Raw genomic sequence first — 15,860 nt, 5'->3', positions numbered from 1 at the left:
GAAATGAAAACTTCGTTCATACAAAAACCAGTACACTAATATACAGCAACTTTATTTGTAATAGCCACATTCTAGCAACAACCCAGGTGGTCTTCAGTGGATCCGTGGTTAAACAAACTGTGTTATATCCACAACACTGAATACTACTCTGCTATAATAAAGAGGAGCAACCTATTAATACATCCACTTGAATACTCTTGAGGAAATTATGCTCAGTAAGAAATTATATCAAAGGTTACATAGTGAAATCCATTTATGGACTATTCTTGAAATGACAAAAGGATAGAGGTGAGAACATATTAGCTATTGTTAGATGTTGTGAGTAGGAGAGACTGAGAAGGAGGAGAGAAAGATGAGCATGATAATTAAAAGGACACCACAAGAGATCTTTGTCTTGACGGAAATGTTCTGTATCTGACTAGATGGATACATAAACCTACACATGTGATAAACTTGAGTAGAACTAAATACACATACACACACATAGAAGACTGGAGAGTTCTGAATATTGGTGGGTTGTATCAATGTCAACATCCAGGTTGTAACATTGTACTATAGTTTTGCAAGATATTACCATTGGGGGAAACTGGTTAAAGCATACAAGGAATTTCTATTATCTCTTAAGGCTGTATGAATCTACAGTTATAGCAATAAAAAGTTTAATTTTAAAAAACTTGTTAAAAATAAATCAAGGCCATTCTTTTCATAAGATGTAAATTAACTCATTTTTCAGTCAGCATTATGACCAGGTGCAATAGAAATTTTACAGCTGATTAAAATGACATTAACATATACTCTAGTAATGAAATAACCTTATAAAGCTGTTCCAAATTTGAATGTTAACTCCCAGCTGAAATTTCCAGGGAAAAATTATAGTTCAATGATTAAATACCTTTCTTATTCAAAACCTTGAAAATTGTAAAGAATTAAAGTAAAAAATAAAACTCTCTTGTTCTTGAGGTCAGGTTTCATCAAATTACAATTCACAATTAATGTTCCTCAACTTTTTATTGCTCAGTTTCAGCTTGATTCTCGGATAGAGTTAAAGTGTTTTCAGTAATGGAAAGCCTGACCTGCCTTTCACTCGATAGAATATAGTTCTCAGGGTTTTTGGAGTTCTATTAGTTCTGTTGTGCCTCATTTTTGTTTTTTTCTTTTTAAAGGTATAGCATACAAGATTATTAAATAAGCCTTACCCTGACAAGGTTTTTCAAAAAATAAACCTGATTTCTAACCCTTGGAACAATTACCTCAGGAATAACCATGTTCCCAGAATCTATACTTGATTTACCAAAGACCAGAGCAGAGATAGTTGTATCAAGTTCAAGTAGTCAAAGTCTGTCTTTCCATTGTTCCTGTCACTTAATGCCAAATGTCCACAGCACATAATTTATGAATTTAAACTCAGAAATTTTTGTCACATGCATCCATCTGAAAAGAAAACATCAGAAATAGTATTCTCTCTGACATCTAACATCCATTTGGGTGGGAAATCATTTGTAAAAATTCTATATTAACATGTGGCTTTTAATTCTCTTATAGTAGGCAAGAAGAATGGAGAACTGCAAAGGGAGAAGAAGAAATAAAGACTTATAGGTCAGAAGAGAAAAGAAAACACTTCACTGCTCCAAAAGAGAATAAAATACCCACAGTCTCAAAGGTAAATAGTCATTACTTTGGGTGTGTAATATTTACTTCATAAGTATAGTAACCATTCTAAGATCTTTTTATAATTAAAGATGTTGATATTATTATAAGTAGGATATTTTAATGAAGTAAAATTAATATAATTAATTCTTGTTTATCTCTTTGTATTATCTGTTGAAATAGATAAAACAAATGGTTGAAATACAACCATTAAAGTTTTTTTGATTAAAATTATTAGGGTGACATTGGTTAATGAAATCAAATAAATTTCAACTATACAATTCAACAGTTTGTCATATATATATTGTATTGTGTATTTACTACCCAAAGTTCAATTCCCTTTCATCACCAAGTATTTGACCCCTTTTACTCCAATCTACTTTCCCCCTCCCCCCTTCCCTCTGGTAACCATTCATCCACTGTTTGTGTCCATGAGTCTCTGTTTGTTATGTTTATTTGTTGTTTTCAGTTTTATATCCCATATGAGTGAAATCATTCGTTTCCTGCCTACTAGCCTGCCTTTTTTATGAATGCCAATTTTTATATGTCTATTAGAATTTAATAAATTAAAAGCAAGATCTTTTTTAGTTCTGCTATTGGTTGCATACTCTAAAACAGGTTTTTGGTTTTATGCCATATATATACATATATATGTATATATATATACACACACATATATACGTGTGTGTATATATATATATTGTATATATATGCATGTAAAGTAGGCACTATTTTGCACCTAATTGTTATTGTAGATAATCAAGTCAGATATGCTGCTGTAAATAATAGGTCTTAATTTTCTACATTAAAAGAAGTTAATTGTCTCTACTAGTTTGCCTGTTGGTTTATCTGTCATCCTACTCTATAAAAACTCTTGGATCCAGTGAATTTCATTTAGCCATTCCATAATCTGAGAGAGGTACATACTTACCTCCTTGAGTATCAAGGAGTCACAATTATTCATTCTTTTATTTATTTTTTTAACTCATATTAGCTTGAGAGCCTTATAATCAGGGTTGGCTATACAGCTGTGCTGGCTATGCAGCTGTGCTGGATTGTCACACAACTAACGTTGCTTGCAAGTTTTCTGAGCTGAAGATGATCGTTTGCTATTCTGGGAAGAAGCTGGAAGATGGTCCCAGATTTTTGAAATCTGGCGATGCTGCTGCTGTTGGTATGGTTCCTGGCAAGCCCGTGTGTGTTGAGGGTGCTGTCCCAAGTAGGCCAAGAACTGGTGTTCTCAAACCCGGCATGGTGCTCACCTTGGGCCTAGTCACTTTTACAACTGAAAGTCTTTTGAAATGCACCATGAAGCTTTGAGTGAAGCTCTTTTGGGGAATAGTGTGGGCTTCAGTGTCAAGAATGTGTTTGTCAAAGGTGCTTGTGGTGGTAACATGCCTCGTGACAACAAAAGTAACCCACCAATGGAAGCGGGTGGCTTCATGGATCAGGTGATTATTCTAAGCCATAAGCCAAATTAGTGCTGGCTATGCAGCTATGCTGGATTGTCACACAGCTAATGTCGTTTGCAAGTTTACTGAGTTGAAGATTATTTGCCATTCTGGGAAGAAGCTGGAAGATGCCATTATTGTATGGTTCTTGGCGAGCCCATATGTATTGAGAGCTTCTCTGATTTTCCTCCTCTGAGTCATTTTGCTGTTTGTGACATGAGATGGATATTCATTTTGGGTGTAATTAGTAATCAAAGCAGTGGATGAGAAAGCTGTGCTGGTGCTGATGAAATCAAGTTAGCTCAGAAAGCTTAGAAAGCTAAATGATTATTATCCTAATACCTGCCACCCCACCTTAAGCAATGGTGGAAGAACCATCTCAGAACTGTTGTCTCAATTGACCATTTAAATGTAATAGTAAAAAACTGGTTAATGATAACAATGCAGCATAAAACCTTAAAATAAAGGAGGATGTTTTGTGGACCATTTGTTTTTGTGTGTGTGACAGTTTTAAGTTAGTTTTTAAATCAGTACTTTTTAATGGGAACTGCTTGACTAAAAATCTGTCACGGTGTTTTAAGGCCCATTAAAACAAAGGTTAATGAATAGGGGGGGGAAGTGAGGATATAATTAATTATAGGTTCAAAGTTATTTTCTGTGAATACTTTAAAGATAATACTCTTTTTTATTTTATGATTTATTATGTGATATATGTATAAATCTGATGTCAATCCCACTCTTTTTGAAAGTAATCTTTTTTATTTTCCCTTTATTTTTTATGTCTTTTTTTTTTTTTAGGTGTAAATTCTTACATTTGCTGAGTTTATCTTTGTTACCATGTTGGACTTTATCAGTTTTTTTGATGCTCGTTGTGTTCTCATCTGCTGCAGAAGACTTATCCCACATTCATCTGCAGTAGAAGAGAGATAGCCAGCCCCCTTTATCCTAGCTTCAGTGCAGCGTCATTTTGTGATCACCATTTTTGTTTCCAGTTTGTCCCTGCTTATTAATATGCCTTGTAGCCTATGGTTCTCTTTCTTATATGTCCTGTAGGTTTGGTGTAGATATAAGAGAGTTCAGTGTTTTCTCAATCTATTATTATGAATCCTTAAGTCCATATCACTTAATCAGAAAAAAGTTTTTTTAATAATAGGATTTTTTATTAAGAGAAATATGTAGGCTGTTACTAGTGATTTATTATTATTACTATTTTTTACATTTTATTTTTAAATTTTTTTCCCCTCCCTTAAAAAATTTTTTTATAACTGATCTATCAGCAAGTAAATTTCCATGTATATCACAAACCCGTGTAATGTAAAAATACTTGATTTGGTAACTATAATCTGGTTCACTTATGTAATATCTTAAATGGGTTTTTTATAATTTATAAATATATAACATTTAAAGTAAAATGTGTGCTTTTTAAGCAGATGGTAAATAAATTTAATTTATTTTTTTCCAGAATCATGCTCATGAGCATTTCCTGGATCTTGGAGAATCCAAAAAGCAGCAGGCAAATCAACATAGTTACCGTACGAGATCTGCATTGGAAGAGACTCCTAGACCTTCGGAAGAAATAGAAAATGGCACTAGCTCCTCAGATGTAAGATCTCAGCACATTTATAAATTTGTTCCCATTTTTACTTTGTTTTTTTTAAATATGACTTTTATTCTTCACATTTATTGATGTACTTATAGATGTCTCAAACATAGTATTTCTAGGTCTTGTAATGGTAGAGGGATAGCTTTCATTTGCTGAAGACGTACTATGTATGTTCAGGCATGGCGCACATATTCATAATTTTAAATGCACAAAACAAACGCATGTGAATTATTCCCATTTTATATATATGAGGTATCTGATGTTCTAAGATGCTTGGATAGCACATGTACCTAACTGTTAAATGGTAGAGGAGGGATTAAACTCAGGTTCTTTTTACTTTAGAGCCAGGCTTTTTAAATGGTATCATGAGGCTCTACTCTGTAACTATAACTAATCAAGAGACATTTAGAAATTTTAATTACTGTACCTCTTTAGTTTTCTCAATGTATTTAAAAAATATTCCTTATATATAATTATTTTTGTAAATATCACTGTTCTACTAAATTAAATATTCTTTCAAGAAAGGCATTCAGTTTGCAATCAGATATCAATCTTATTCAGCACTTAACAACCATCTCCCATTCCTCCCTTCTCCCTATCACCCCACTCCCTCACAGTAGGTTAAAGATGCTATGATCTTAGACACTGACCACTATGTATTTTTGAAGCCATATTGTGTTTTGCACTGTTAGTCATATATGGGAATTCTCTGCGTATATTCTCTATAGGCAGGGCAGTATTAGATCAAACTGAGTATTCTAACTGGAATTTAAAAGCTAGTCTCCAGTGACTTTAGCTTCTAGTATGGCCAGGTCAAAATGATATGTCCAATCTGGTGAAAAGACCAAATACACTACTAAGTAAACTTGACATATGACAATTTAAATGTACATACAAAACATAAAATACATGTGGATAATTATTTGTCTTATAAAATGTTTTCTTTCTTTTTGAAAGATTTATAGTATGATTCTTTTAATGTTTCTATAAAATATTTTAAACATGAATCAACTTATTAGAAACATATTTCTAGGTAAATCCTTCATTTGTCTTCAAATTCATTTGTTTATGATTCAGTGTCCTTTTAGGGCTGTTGAATAAATTTCTAAATTTCTAGGAGAGTATATTGAGAACAGAACATCACCTTGGGCACAGTATTTTAAAAGAAAGAATCCTATTTTTTTGGTTTAAATATTTTGTACTTCATATTATAACTATGTCGTACTAAGAATGAAGAAGTATGTTTTTTTCCTGTTTAAAGAAGTAATATACTAAGAATGGAAGTAATCACATTTGTTTAATGTGTTTTTCAATTATATTGAATAGAAATTAAATTTGCTAATAAAATTTACTCTTGGATTTTGAGCTTGTAATGTTTGCTTAGTTTTCAAAACTATGGATTAGTTTATGTAATATGCATTCTTAATTATTAAGACAATAGAAGGAAAAAACTTTTCTCCCAAAATATTCTATTCTATTTAATTAGTAAGGGAATACATCCCATTATCCTCTTGAAAATGATCTAAATGTGCCTACCAACTAGTAACACTGAACCAATCTTGTGGAGAGTGGTCTAAGCTTTGGAGTAAAATGACTTGGGTTCAGACAGTCTTAATTGCTTAGATGCTTATTAATTGGGCTGCTTTTAACCTTTTTAAGCTTTAGTTTCTTTAATAACTGCTCCTTAATCACCAGTGGTGTTTGGTCTAGATTGAATGGAATGATGCATACAAAGCACTTAGAATAGTTTCTGACATAGTAGAAGCTTATTTAATGTGAGCTGCTATTTTTATTGAAGCATAATGTTTATTTGAGCAAGGGAAAAGTTATATAAGATATTGTGACTAAAAACAATTTGTATAAAGAAAGTGTCTTTAACAGGAATATCCTATGTTAACCAGTAAATATTTTACTGAAGAGAGAATGTTTGAGTAGTTTTTACTCCTCTACTACTTGGATAAAAAAAATCATCAACCAGAGTTGGAATATTCTTTTTTTGGCATGATAAAGCTATTTTAATAATAACATTAAAAGTTCCTAATTTGAAGCTTGTCAAAGCAGCTAATGAAAAAAGAAAGCTTACATTTTAAAAAATGGCAAGGAAATAAAAATTGATTTGCAGTGTTAACTATGGAATTTGATATCATCCAGTCTGGAAAATATATTATGAGGCTTCTAGAAAACAAAATATATTATTGATCCAAGAGTTTGCTCAGAATCCAATATTCATAAGTATTATATCTTTGGACAAATTTAATAATTTAAATGTATTCAATTTTTATATAAAAATACAAGGCCTGCTTTTTAGCAACTAGTTTAAATTAGGTTTTGATTTAAATGTTATAATATGATTGGTACTACTAGATATTACTGATTTTATATAATATTATTTTGTAAAATTGTGCAATCAAATATGTATTCAATATCTCTTAGGAAGGCGAAGTTGTTGCTGTCAGTGGTGGAACCTCTGAAGAAGAAGAGAGAGCATGGCACAGTGATGGCAGTTCTAGGTAATTCAATTTTTATTTCTCCAAATACAATATAAAATCCAAATACAATATAAAAAAGATGAAAGTTCTTTTTTACCAGCAATATATTTCAGTCTTTTTGAGTTTAAATTTGCTCCTTCAGAGAGTTTTTGTAGTTGTTTAAAAGTTAGGAAATTTTCTTTTCTGACTTATGTTCTCTAGTAGAAAAAAACTTTGGATATTGCAACTATCTCTGCAAAAAGATGCTTTTAACTTTATCTTCCTAGTTGGTGTTTTATCTTTTGAATGTTACCATTTTTAACACTGAACCAGAAATTAGTTTCATTACTGGTTTTGAGAAATATTTGAGCATTAAATTTTGAAAGTAATGAGATCTTAAAGAATTAATTGTCATGTCATGTCATGTCATGTATTTCATGTGGTATTCGTTGAATGCTAATAATTCTTTTCCCAGCACTGAGAATAAACTTTTCTTTTTCCTATTATCCTTTACCCATTAGACCATGTAAGCGAGGATTCCTTCAACTCCTTTTTCTGGCAGTTCATATTATTACAGAGCTGATATTCTTAGTTGACCTTGGAAGGTTTTAGTTTCAACAAGTGTAGCCTTTGGAAATGGTAATTATGTTTAGCCCTTTACACTCATTCCCAGGCAGCAGTAGCTCTTAAAAATTGCCAAAGAAACCAAGAGGTGGAGGCAGTAAGAATTTCTTACATCAGTGTTAGACTCAAGGGCTTTACTATTTCTACAACTGTTATTTTTAGTAATGATATGCAAATGCCCTTGGTTATGTTTGGTAGTTTTCCTCATTTGAAACAGGGCGGCAGTTGAGGGCAGTCGTAAAAGAACATGGACTCTTGGATTTGTTAGTTAGGTCTTTGCTGGCAGCAGCAGATTTTCTGTAAGATTTGAATACTCCAGAGAGTAGTAACCATATTTGGCAGGTGCTGTTTACAGTGTATGTGACTGGGATAAGTGTAAGTAAATGCTATTAAGTTGAGGATAGCCTATTCTTAGATAGATGTTTGCTCTGCACATGCATTTATGTGCATCCAGAATAGTGTCTGAAATGTTTTTTAAATTCTTAAAAATCATTTTAAAATTTGAAAACGAAGTTATGAAATTGTACTAGAAAACCTCTTAATTATTTGATTCTTGCCTGTAATTATTATTCTTGGGGAGACCTAGGTAAATGCTTAAAAAGGACATTTGGGCCAGGGGAAGAGGTGGTGGTAGGGAATAAAACTCTAGTAAAATCTGTTCTTTTAGGATTTATCAGGATGTTTGGAGAGAAGTGAGGTCATATGTCACTAAATCTAAGCAAAGTAATTATTGATTTTAACATAGTATAGTTTAGATTTAAGGTATTTATATATATTTGCAAAACTATAAAATTAATATTTTCATATATTAAAATTAAAACAATATAACTGATTATTTTGCAATAACATTAATTAAGTAAAACATAGGTTTGTTGGAGGTAAACTGAAAAGAAATGGCAAACATGATCGTTAATGAGGCATAAAATACTAAGGCCTGAATTTTTCTGAATGACGGCATGCTTTGAAGCATTAGGTAATACCTAAGGTATATGTGAATGCTCAGTAAAGTTGACAGGCACAACCTTTCCACTGAGTAGGAATATTTCTGACCCTGCTAGTTCAATATCCAGCTACTATGAGGGCACCGGTGGTCTACCATGGGAATTAACCCCTGTCAAGAGCTCCTACCTCTCCTCAATGTTGATACCTCTTATGCTGTCCAGGGCTATCTTTCTAACTATTGCTGGAATTGAGGAAGGTGACTATGCTTATTATTTTTGTAAGCCCTATAATATTTTGAACATATGCAGCACATTTCGAACATATGCAGCACTCAGTTACCAATTTTTTGTTAAAATGGTAGCAGGTACTTGAATTTCAATTAAAGGTATGGTCTTATTTATCTTTAAAATTTTTTTGAGGTAATTAAGCCTACTGAATTTTAAGAAACTAGAAGATGATTAGTCAAAAGGGAAATATTTTTGGTTCATTTAGTATGTAGTATTCTGCCATTCTTCTTTATTACTGTTTTTCTTTACATTTTTATAAAACAAAATCTTGAAGTATATCGTGTGTGTGTATTATTTTAATCTCTTTTTTCCTTCTAGTGACTACTCCAGTGATTATTCTGACTGGACAGCAGATGCAGGAATTAATCTGCAGCCACCAAAGAAAATTCCTAAGCATAAAACCAAGAAAGCAGAAAGCAGTTCAGATGAAGAAGAAGAGTCTGAAAAACGGAAGCAAAAACAGATTAAAAAGGAAAGGAAAAAAGTAAATGAAGAGAAAGATGGACCAGTATCACCAAAGAAAAAGAAGCCCAAAGAAAGAAAACAAAAGGTTAATTTTTTAAAATATACACTTTTATGTAAAAACAAAGCACACATTTTAAAAGCGCAGTTGATGAATATGAACACTCAGCAGTACATAGTAGTAAAATAGAGTACAGTGGGTCTTCATATAATGTTTCAACATCCTTTTGATGTAACATTGATGAGGTGCTGTAGGAGTTTAACTCATTCCTATTAATTAGCCAGTGTTAAATTGGTTTTGTCTCAACGTTGTTTCAACTGTGTTATAAGTTGGAGAACAAGCATATTGATGACGTTAAGTGAGGACTTACTGTATACCAAAACATATTTAGTTTATTTGTTTAACGTGTGAGTATTTACTTGTAAAATTATATTTTAAATGTTGAGCATTCAGTCATGTAACAGCAGATTTTTCTTGATAATCTGGTGGGATTTATTGATTCATATATGTTAAAAAATAATGTTATAAAACACAGCTTATTAGTCTTTTAATTGCTTTTGCCTTTTAACAATCTTACTGTTATTACTGAAACTAAATGAAAAGTCCAGGGTATTAGGTTTATGGATGCTAATCAAATCAAGGGGTACTACGTGAAGTAAACCGCACTCTTGGGGCAAAAGAATTATTATGTTCTCACAAAGACATAACACTACAGACCTGAAAAGTTCATCAAAATTGTCTTGAGATGAAAAAAAGTGTACCATACATGGCTAACTCAGTTTTCTTTAACCATTCTACCACATAAAATAATGGGTCCACCTACATTTACCACCGACAAGGCAGAAGGGAAAAACTGGGCAAATGTGTGGCAAAGGAGGTGACAAGAAGAATAGAAGCCTTGGAATTTAAATTAAAGTAATTTGTAATTATAAAGCTGAAACAAATAAGAGCTCAACTGATACAGATAAAATAAACACATAAGACAAATGTATTAAAATTTTTCAAAGTTTTTTGGGGATAAAGACCCTGTACATCTTCGTAGCATTTAGTTCTACAAATGACAGCTTTATATTTTAAATTTAGAAATGGCAGAGGTTTTTAAAAAAAAATCTTCATTTTTGTTTAACCAGATATTCATCTCATTTATCATTTTTGGGGGAATAGAAAACATGCCCCTCATATTTCATTTACTTTATAGCAAAAATTAAACAGCTCTTATTTTTAAAGAGTTCCAACTCCATAAAAGCTGGTAGATCTTATTTCCATAATATTTATCTTTTACTTTCTCTAATATGTATCAAATTATCCACAGACTAAAGATATAGTAATCAATCTTTTTCATCTCAACAATGACACATTTTAGTTGTTCACACCAAAACCTTGGTATCATCCTTAATTCCTCTTTTTCTCTCATATTATACATTCTCAGGGAATTATTATGGTTCTTCTAAATATGTTCAGCACTTCACTGTTTTAATCACTTCTGTTTGTTACAGTAGTGTGAGTTACTATGAAGTCTCACTTTTATTACTGTAAAGGCTTCCACCTGACTTTCTGCTGCTTCTTTTTTCCCCTAGTGTCTATTCTCTAAGGCCAAGATCCACAAACTTTTTCTGTAGGGAGACAGCTACTCTACCATTGTAGCTGGAAAGCAGCCATAGACAAAATAAATGAGTGGGTATGACTGTGTTCCAATAAAAAGCAGATAGCAGGCTATGCTTGGACTATGGGCAGTAATTTGCAAATCACTGCTCTGATGCATCTACAGTGATCCTTTTAAAATATAAGTCACATCTTTTCGCTCCTATGACCAAAATTCTCCAGTAGACCTGTGTCACATGTAATAAATGCCAGAGTCCTTTTCCCTCTCCTTTACCCTCCAAAAAGAGAGTGCTCCTGATGTGTTTACTAAGAAATGGCAAGGTATGGTTAATGAAGAGGAAAATGAATATCGAGTAACAACTATAGCAGTACCTGCTGGAATAGTAGTATTCAGTGATATCCCATTATGGCCTTGCTTCTTTTGGTGAACTTGGATTAATCAATGATAACTGCATTCTTTTTTAAAAAGACGAGAACAAAATTTAGAAGTCTTATGTATAAACACTGAACCAAAACATTTTTAATCAGTTGCATGAAGTTTCTCTGCTTATAAATAATATTAGGTTTCAAAGGCCTTAGTCTATTTTTCCTAAGTCCAAGGTAACAACCTCCAGACCATGGTAGCCACTTCTTAGTGACTATCAAAGTTAAAAAACTTTTTCTCAGAGGCTTGGTTTTATATTTATTCACAAAAGTTAAAAAGGGACCTGACTTACCAATATTTTGCGATAATTCTGAAGAAAAATTTTGTTTTATTAGAAGATAATTGTGAGCCAAGAGTGTGAAATGGCTGCTTTAAAAAGGGGAGAAGAGCATTCTTGGGCTATGTAAAAGAATAATGACCAGCCATGGAAACAGGCAATCTTCTGTTTCTTGCACTACTCAGCCTATATGAGAATATCTTATTTAATTCTTACCTAACACTTTATGATGAGGATTTTTAAAAAAAATATTCAAACATGCCTTGGTTCGTTACATGGAATGTTTATGAAATTGAGAATTTTGAGAGGAAGAGAGATTACACAAAGTTTATATTTTGTGATAATGGGAATATCTTGTCACTTAGTTTTGTTCTGAATATTATCTCAGGTTTTGTTTTATCTGGTTCTTTTTTTAATGCAATGATTTGGAGAGATCAAATAACTATACTACTGTTGCTGCTCTTCCCCTTTTATTTAACCGCCTTTATAGTTATTTTAAGGGGCAGATTGATAGACGAATGCTTTATGATAATATTACTTTAAATGTTCTAAACTCTTAGAGGTTGGCTGTAGGAGAACTAACAGAAAATGGACTGACATTAGAAGAATGGTTACCTTCAACATGGATTACAGATACTCTTCCTCGAAGATGTCCATTTGTACCACAGATGGGTGATGAGGTATTTTTAAACTTTTAGAAACATCCTTTATTTGTTTCAAGTAACTTTAAACATTTTTGTAGCTCTTGAAACAGAACTCTAGAAGATTGCAGCAGTTTCAAAAAGTAACTCATTCTAGATATTTGTGGCTATTTATGGAAAGAGTATAATTAGGACAAAAGCGCTAATGATCATCTTTTGAGGCTACTGTAAATATTGCAGTTGCAAATCTAAATGTTGTAAGAGAATGGAAATTTTGATGCCGTTGTGAAAACTAGTTTGTATTTTTTGTAAGAGGATTTTGTTTCCAGTTCCTTTTTTTTAAATTAAAATATATTAATTTTCTTAGCTTGAGATTTAAATATATAGCATGTTAAAGAAAATGAAATTCATTATTTAATTTTCATTTAATTTTATTTCTAAATTTTATTTACTTATAATGTTTATAATTTATTAGATCTTTAAAAATTCTATTATCTTAGAATAAGAAATATTTTATTTTTAAAATGATTGGCCATTATTTGGACTATGTACTTTGGACTATGAAATGAAAATACAAGATCTTAGATAAAAATTTCCCACTCAGGGCTTCATGTCTCCTTATTTTATGCATAAATGTTAAGAGGTAGGGTTATCTGGTGTCCAGTAGATGAACAGCAACAAATTAGAGATTAAAGCAGAGCTTCTTTAGCAAAGCACACTAATAAGCTGTAGAAAGTGTCAGGGGCAGTTGAGAGTAAACGGAAAACAAAAACTTTATAATGTAAGAGTAACTCTAAAGAACAGTATAAAATAATTTCTGCAGAGACCCTACTTGCCTAAGAAAAGCACAGAAGATTACCACCTTGTTGTAATTTAGTACAATGATAGATCATAATAGATTGTGTAGCATCAAGAAGCTGTTTGATTATATTATATTTAATGTATTATTTCAGGATGGTCAGAAAGTATGCGATTGCTTATTTAATAATTTCCTTTCAAAATACTTGTCTTAATTATAAAGCTAAGCAGTTAAGTCCTCATTATTCAGCACTATTCTTCATTAGTACTGCTTCATAGGGAGCAGTACTAATATTAATGAATAAAATGATAGTTTATAAAATAGTGGACATCTCAAAATGTTACTAACATTTTACTTAATATTTTAAAAAATTTTAATAGCATTTTTGACAAGCTCTACTACTTTTTAGTAGTGGGAAGACTACTTTGTTTCAAACTGCTGTCTTTAGGTACTGTTTCTACAGATTGACAGTCAAGAGTCACTTAAATGTGACCTTCATAAAATGAAGATAGATGCCTTGCTCTTTTTATAAGGATAAAATATATGTGGGACTGCATTTTTCATTTTAAAGTTTTATGCATATGTGTAAACCACTTGCTATACAGAATTGAACAATAAACTAAATATGACTCCTAATTACAACTTTATCATGTCACATAGATTAACTTATTTTGAATCCAAAGAAATAACTGCTCATAATAACCTCTTAGTAATGTTATTTAGAGTACTTCGGTAATAATTAAGTGGTATTAGAAAAACTTGAGGAAAAGAAGGAAAAAAATATCAAAATACTAGAATTTAGTTTATAGCAGGGGTTCCCAACCCCTGGGTCATGGACTGTTAGGGACCAGGCCACACAGCAGCAGGTGAGCAGCAGGCAAGCAAGCTAAGCTTCATCTTTATTTGCAGCTGTTCCCCAGCACTAGTATCACTGCCTCAGCTCCACCTGAGATCATCAGGCATTATATTCTCAGAGGAGCACCAGTTCCCAAAGAGGTTAGGGACTGCTCATTGATAGGACATAAAATTCTCTTCTCAGTTTTAGCTAATACCTTGCATACTGAGTTCAAGGAAATACATTCAAGTTTGAAAATTGTAACTTTATTTACTTTTTAGGTTTATTATTTCCGACAAGGACATGAAGCATATGTTGAAATGGCCCGGAAAAATAAAATTTATAGTATCAATCCCAAAAAACAGCCATGGCATAAAATGGAACTACGGGTATGGTGTTTATTATTTAATATCCCCAAAAGGTATAATTATGGATTATGGAGATAATTGTATTGAGTGTTAATATTTTTACTATACAAAACTATATCATGAAGATTATCTTTCTTAATTGAAACAATCCTGGAGAATAGAGGGTACTTAATATTCAAAGAAACACAAGATTGCCTGAGTTTATGTACTCTGGTGATTAATTGGACACAAATGTACTTACAGTGAAAATTAGACAACACTGATGTCTAAGGTAAAAGTCATATTTGTAAATTTGATCAATATTTCTCGATTTATCAGCAATAGTTAAGAATTACTTAGCAGTAGACCTCTAAGTGTTGGAAAACTCATTTCAAAAAGGGTTTTTTTACTATTTAAAGTGGAAATGTAACTTGCATACTGTAAAGTGCATAGATCTTGGGTATACACCTCAGTGAAATTTTTATATACTCAGTAATCACCTAGATCTATTTGAAATGAAGAAATGTTTTCTCAATATGTTTAGCAGTTTATTTATTTCGTGAAGATAGTTTCTTATTTTTTATATCTTCCTCAGGAACAAGAACTGATGAAAATAGTTGGCATAAAGTATGAAGTGGGATTACCTACCCTTTGCTGCCTTAAACTTGCTTTTCTTGATCCTGATACTGGTAAACTGACCGGTGGATCATTTACCATGAAGTAAGGACTGTTGAAAGAGGGAATGGTTTCGTAGTATTTTAGATTGTTTTTCAAGATTCATATAGATCTGAACATCTCTTAGATATTTTTAGGTATGTGACCTAATTGGTTTGTTTCTGTTTCTATATAGATACCATGATATGCCTGACGTTATAGATTTCCTAGTCTTGAGACAACAATTTGATGACGCAAAATATAGGCGGTGGAATATAGGTGAGTTATTTTATTTATTCTTGAGTTAACCGATTAATTTTTTATGGTGACATTGGTATTTTGTTAACTAAGATAATTATAGTTATTCCTTTAGCTGTACTATGTGTTGACTTAAATTTTTATCCACGATATTAATCATTCAAAATAGAAGCAAAAGTTTTCTTGTTCAATATATTTAATAATTTGGACTAGTATTAAAGCTAAACCGATATTTTTCTTTTATTGTTTAATGCTGTTAAAAACTTTAAAAAATAATGCTGTAATTGAGACTCAAAGAAATTTTAAAATTCTTAAAATTTTCCACCAGGCATTTAAGATCCATTAATTTATATACAGATGGATATGCTGTTCATTAGAGTATTTCTTTTAAATTTTTCAAACAGGGCCACTGTTTGTCATCTTGGAGTGTGGTGCAGTGCATATATAGTGTATTTGGTTTGAAAAAGCACGTTAACTATTACATTAGTCCATCTCTCCTCCTGTTCACATTGGCATGATGATTTGTCTTCTTGTTTGG

At 31.9% G+C, this 15,860-nt stretch overlaps 1 protein-coding gene and 1 pseudogene across 2 annotated transcripts in view; both read left to right on the top strand.

The window, feature by feature from the left end:
• Positions 1 to 15,860, top strand: part of LOC107517039 (pleckstrin homology domain interacting protein) — a 112,077-nt gene that overhangs the window by 67,049 nt on the left and 29,168 nt on the right. For both annotated transcript variants that reach the window (XM_016157348.2, XM_036219642.1), the window contains exons 20-27: positions 1,543 to 1,660; positions 4,561 to 4,701; positions 7,135 to 7,211; positions 9,341 to 9,572; positions 12,349 to 12,468; positions 14,345 to 14,452; positions 15,006 to 15,130; positions 15,261 to 15,343. In XM_016157348.2, coding sequence (XP_016012834.2) covers positions 1,543 to 1,660; positions 4,561 to 4,701; positions 7,135 to 7,211; positions 9,341 to 9,572; positions 12,349 to 12,468; positions 14,345 to 14,452; positions 15,006 to 15,130; positions 15,261 to 15,343 — 1,004 coding nt within the window. The remainder of the gene's footprint in view (positions 1 to 1,542; positions 1,661 to 4,560; positions 4,702 to 7,134; positions 7,212 to 9,340; positions 9,573 to 12,348; positions 12,469 to 14,344; positions 14,453 to 15,005; positions 15,131 to 15,260; positions 15,344 to 15,860) is intronic.
• LOC118601712 lies at positions 1,667 to 4,283 on the top strand (annotated as a pseudogene).

This window comes from Rousettus aegyptiacus, unplaced genomic scaffold (genome assembly GCF_014176215.1).
Source record: "Rousettus aegyptiacus isolate mRouAeg1 unplaced genomic scaffold, mRouAeg1.p scaffold_m13_p_1, whole genome shotgun sequence".
Lineage (NCBI taxonomy): Eukaryota > Metazoa > Chordata > Mammalia > Chiroptera > Pteropodidae > Rousettus > Rousettus aegyptiacus.
Note: the sequence above shows the minus strand (reverse complement) of the source record. Positions and strands in the feature narration are given on the sequence as shown.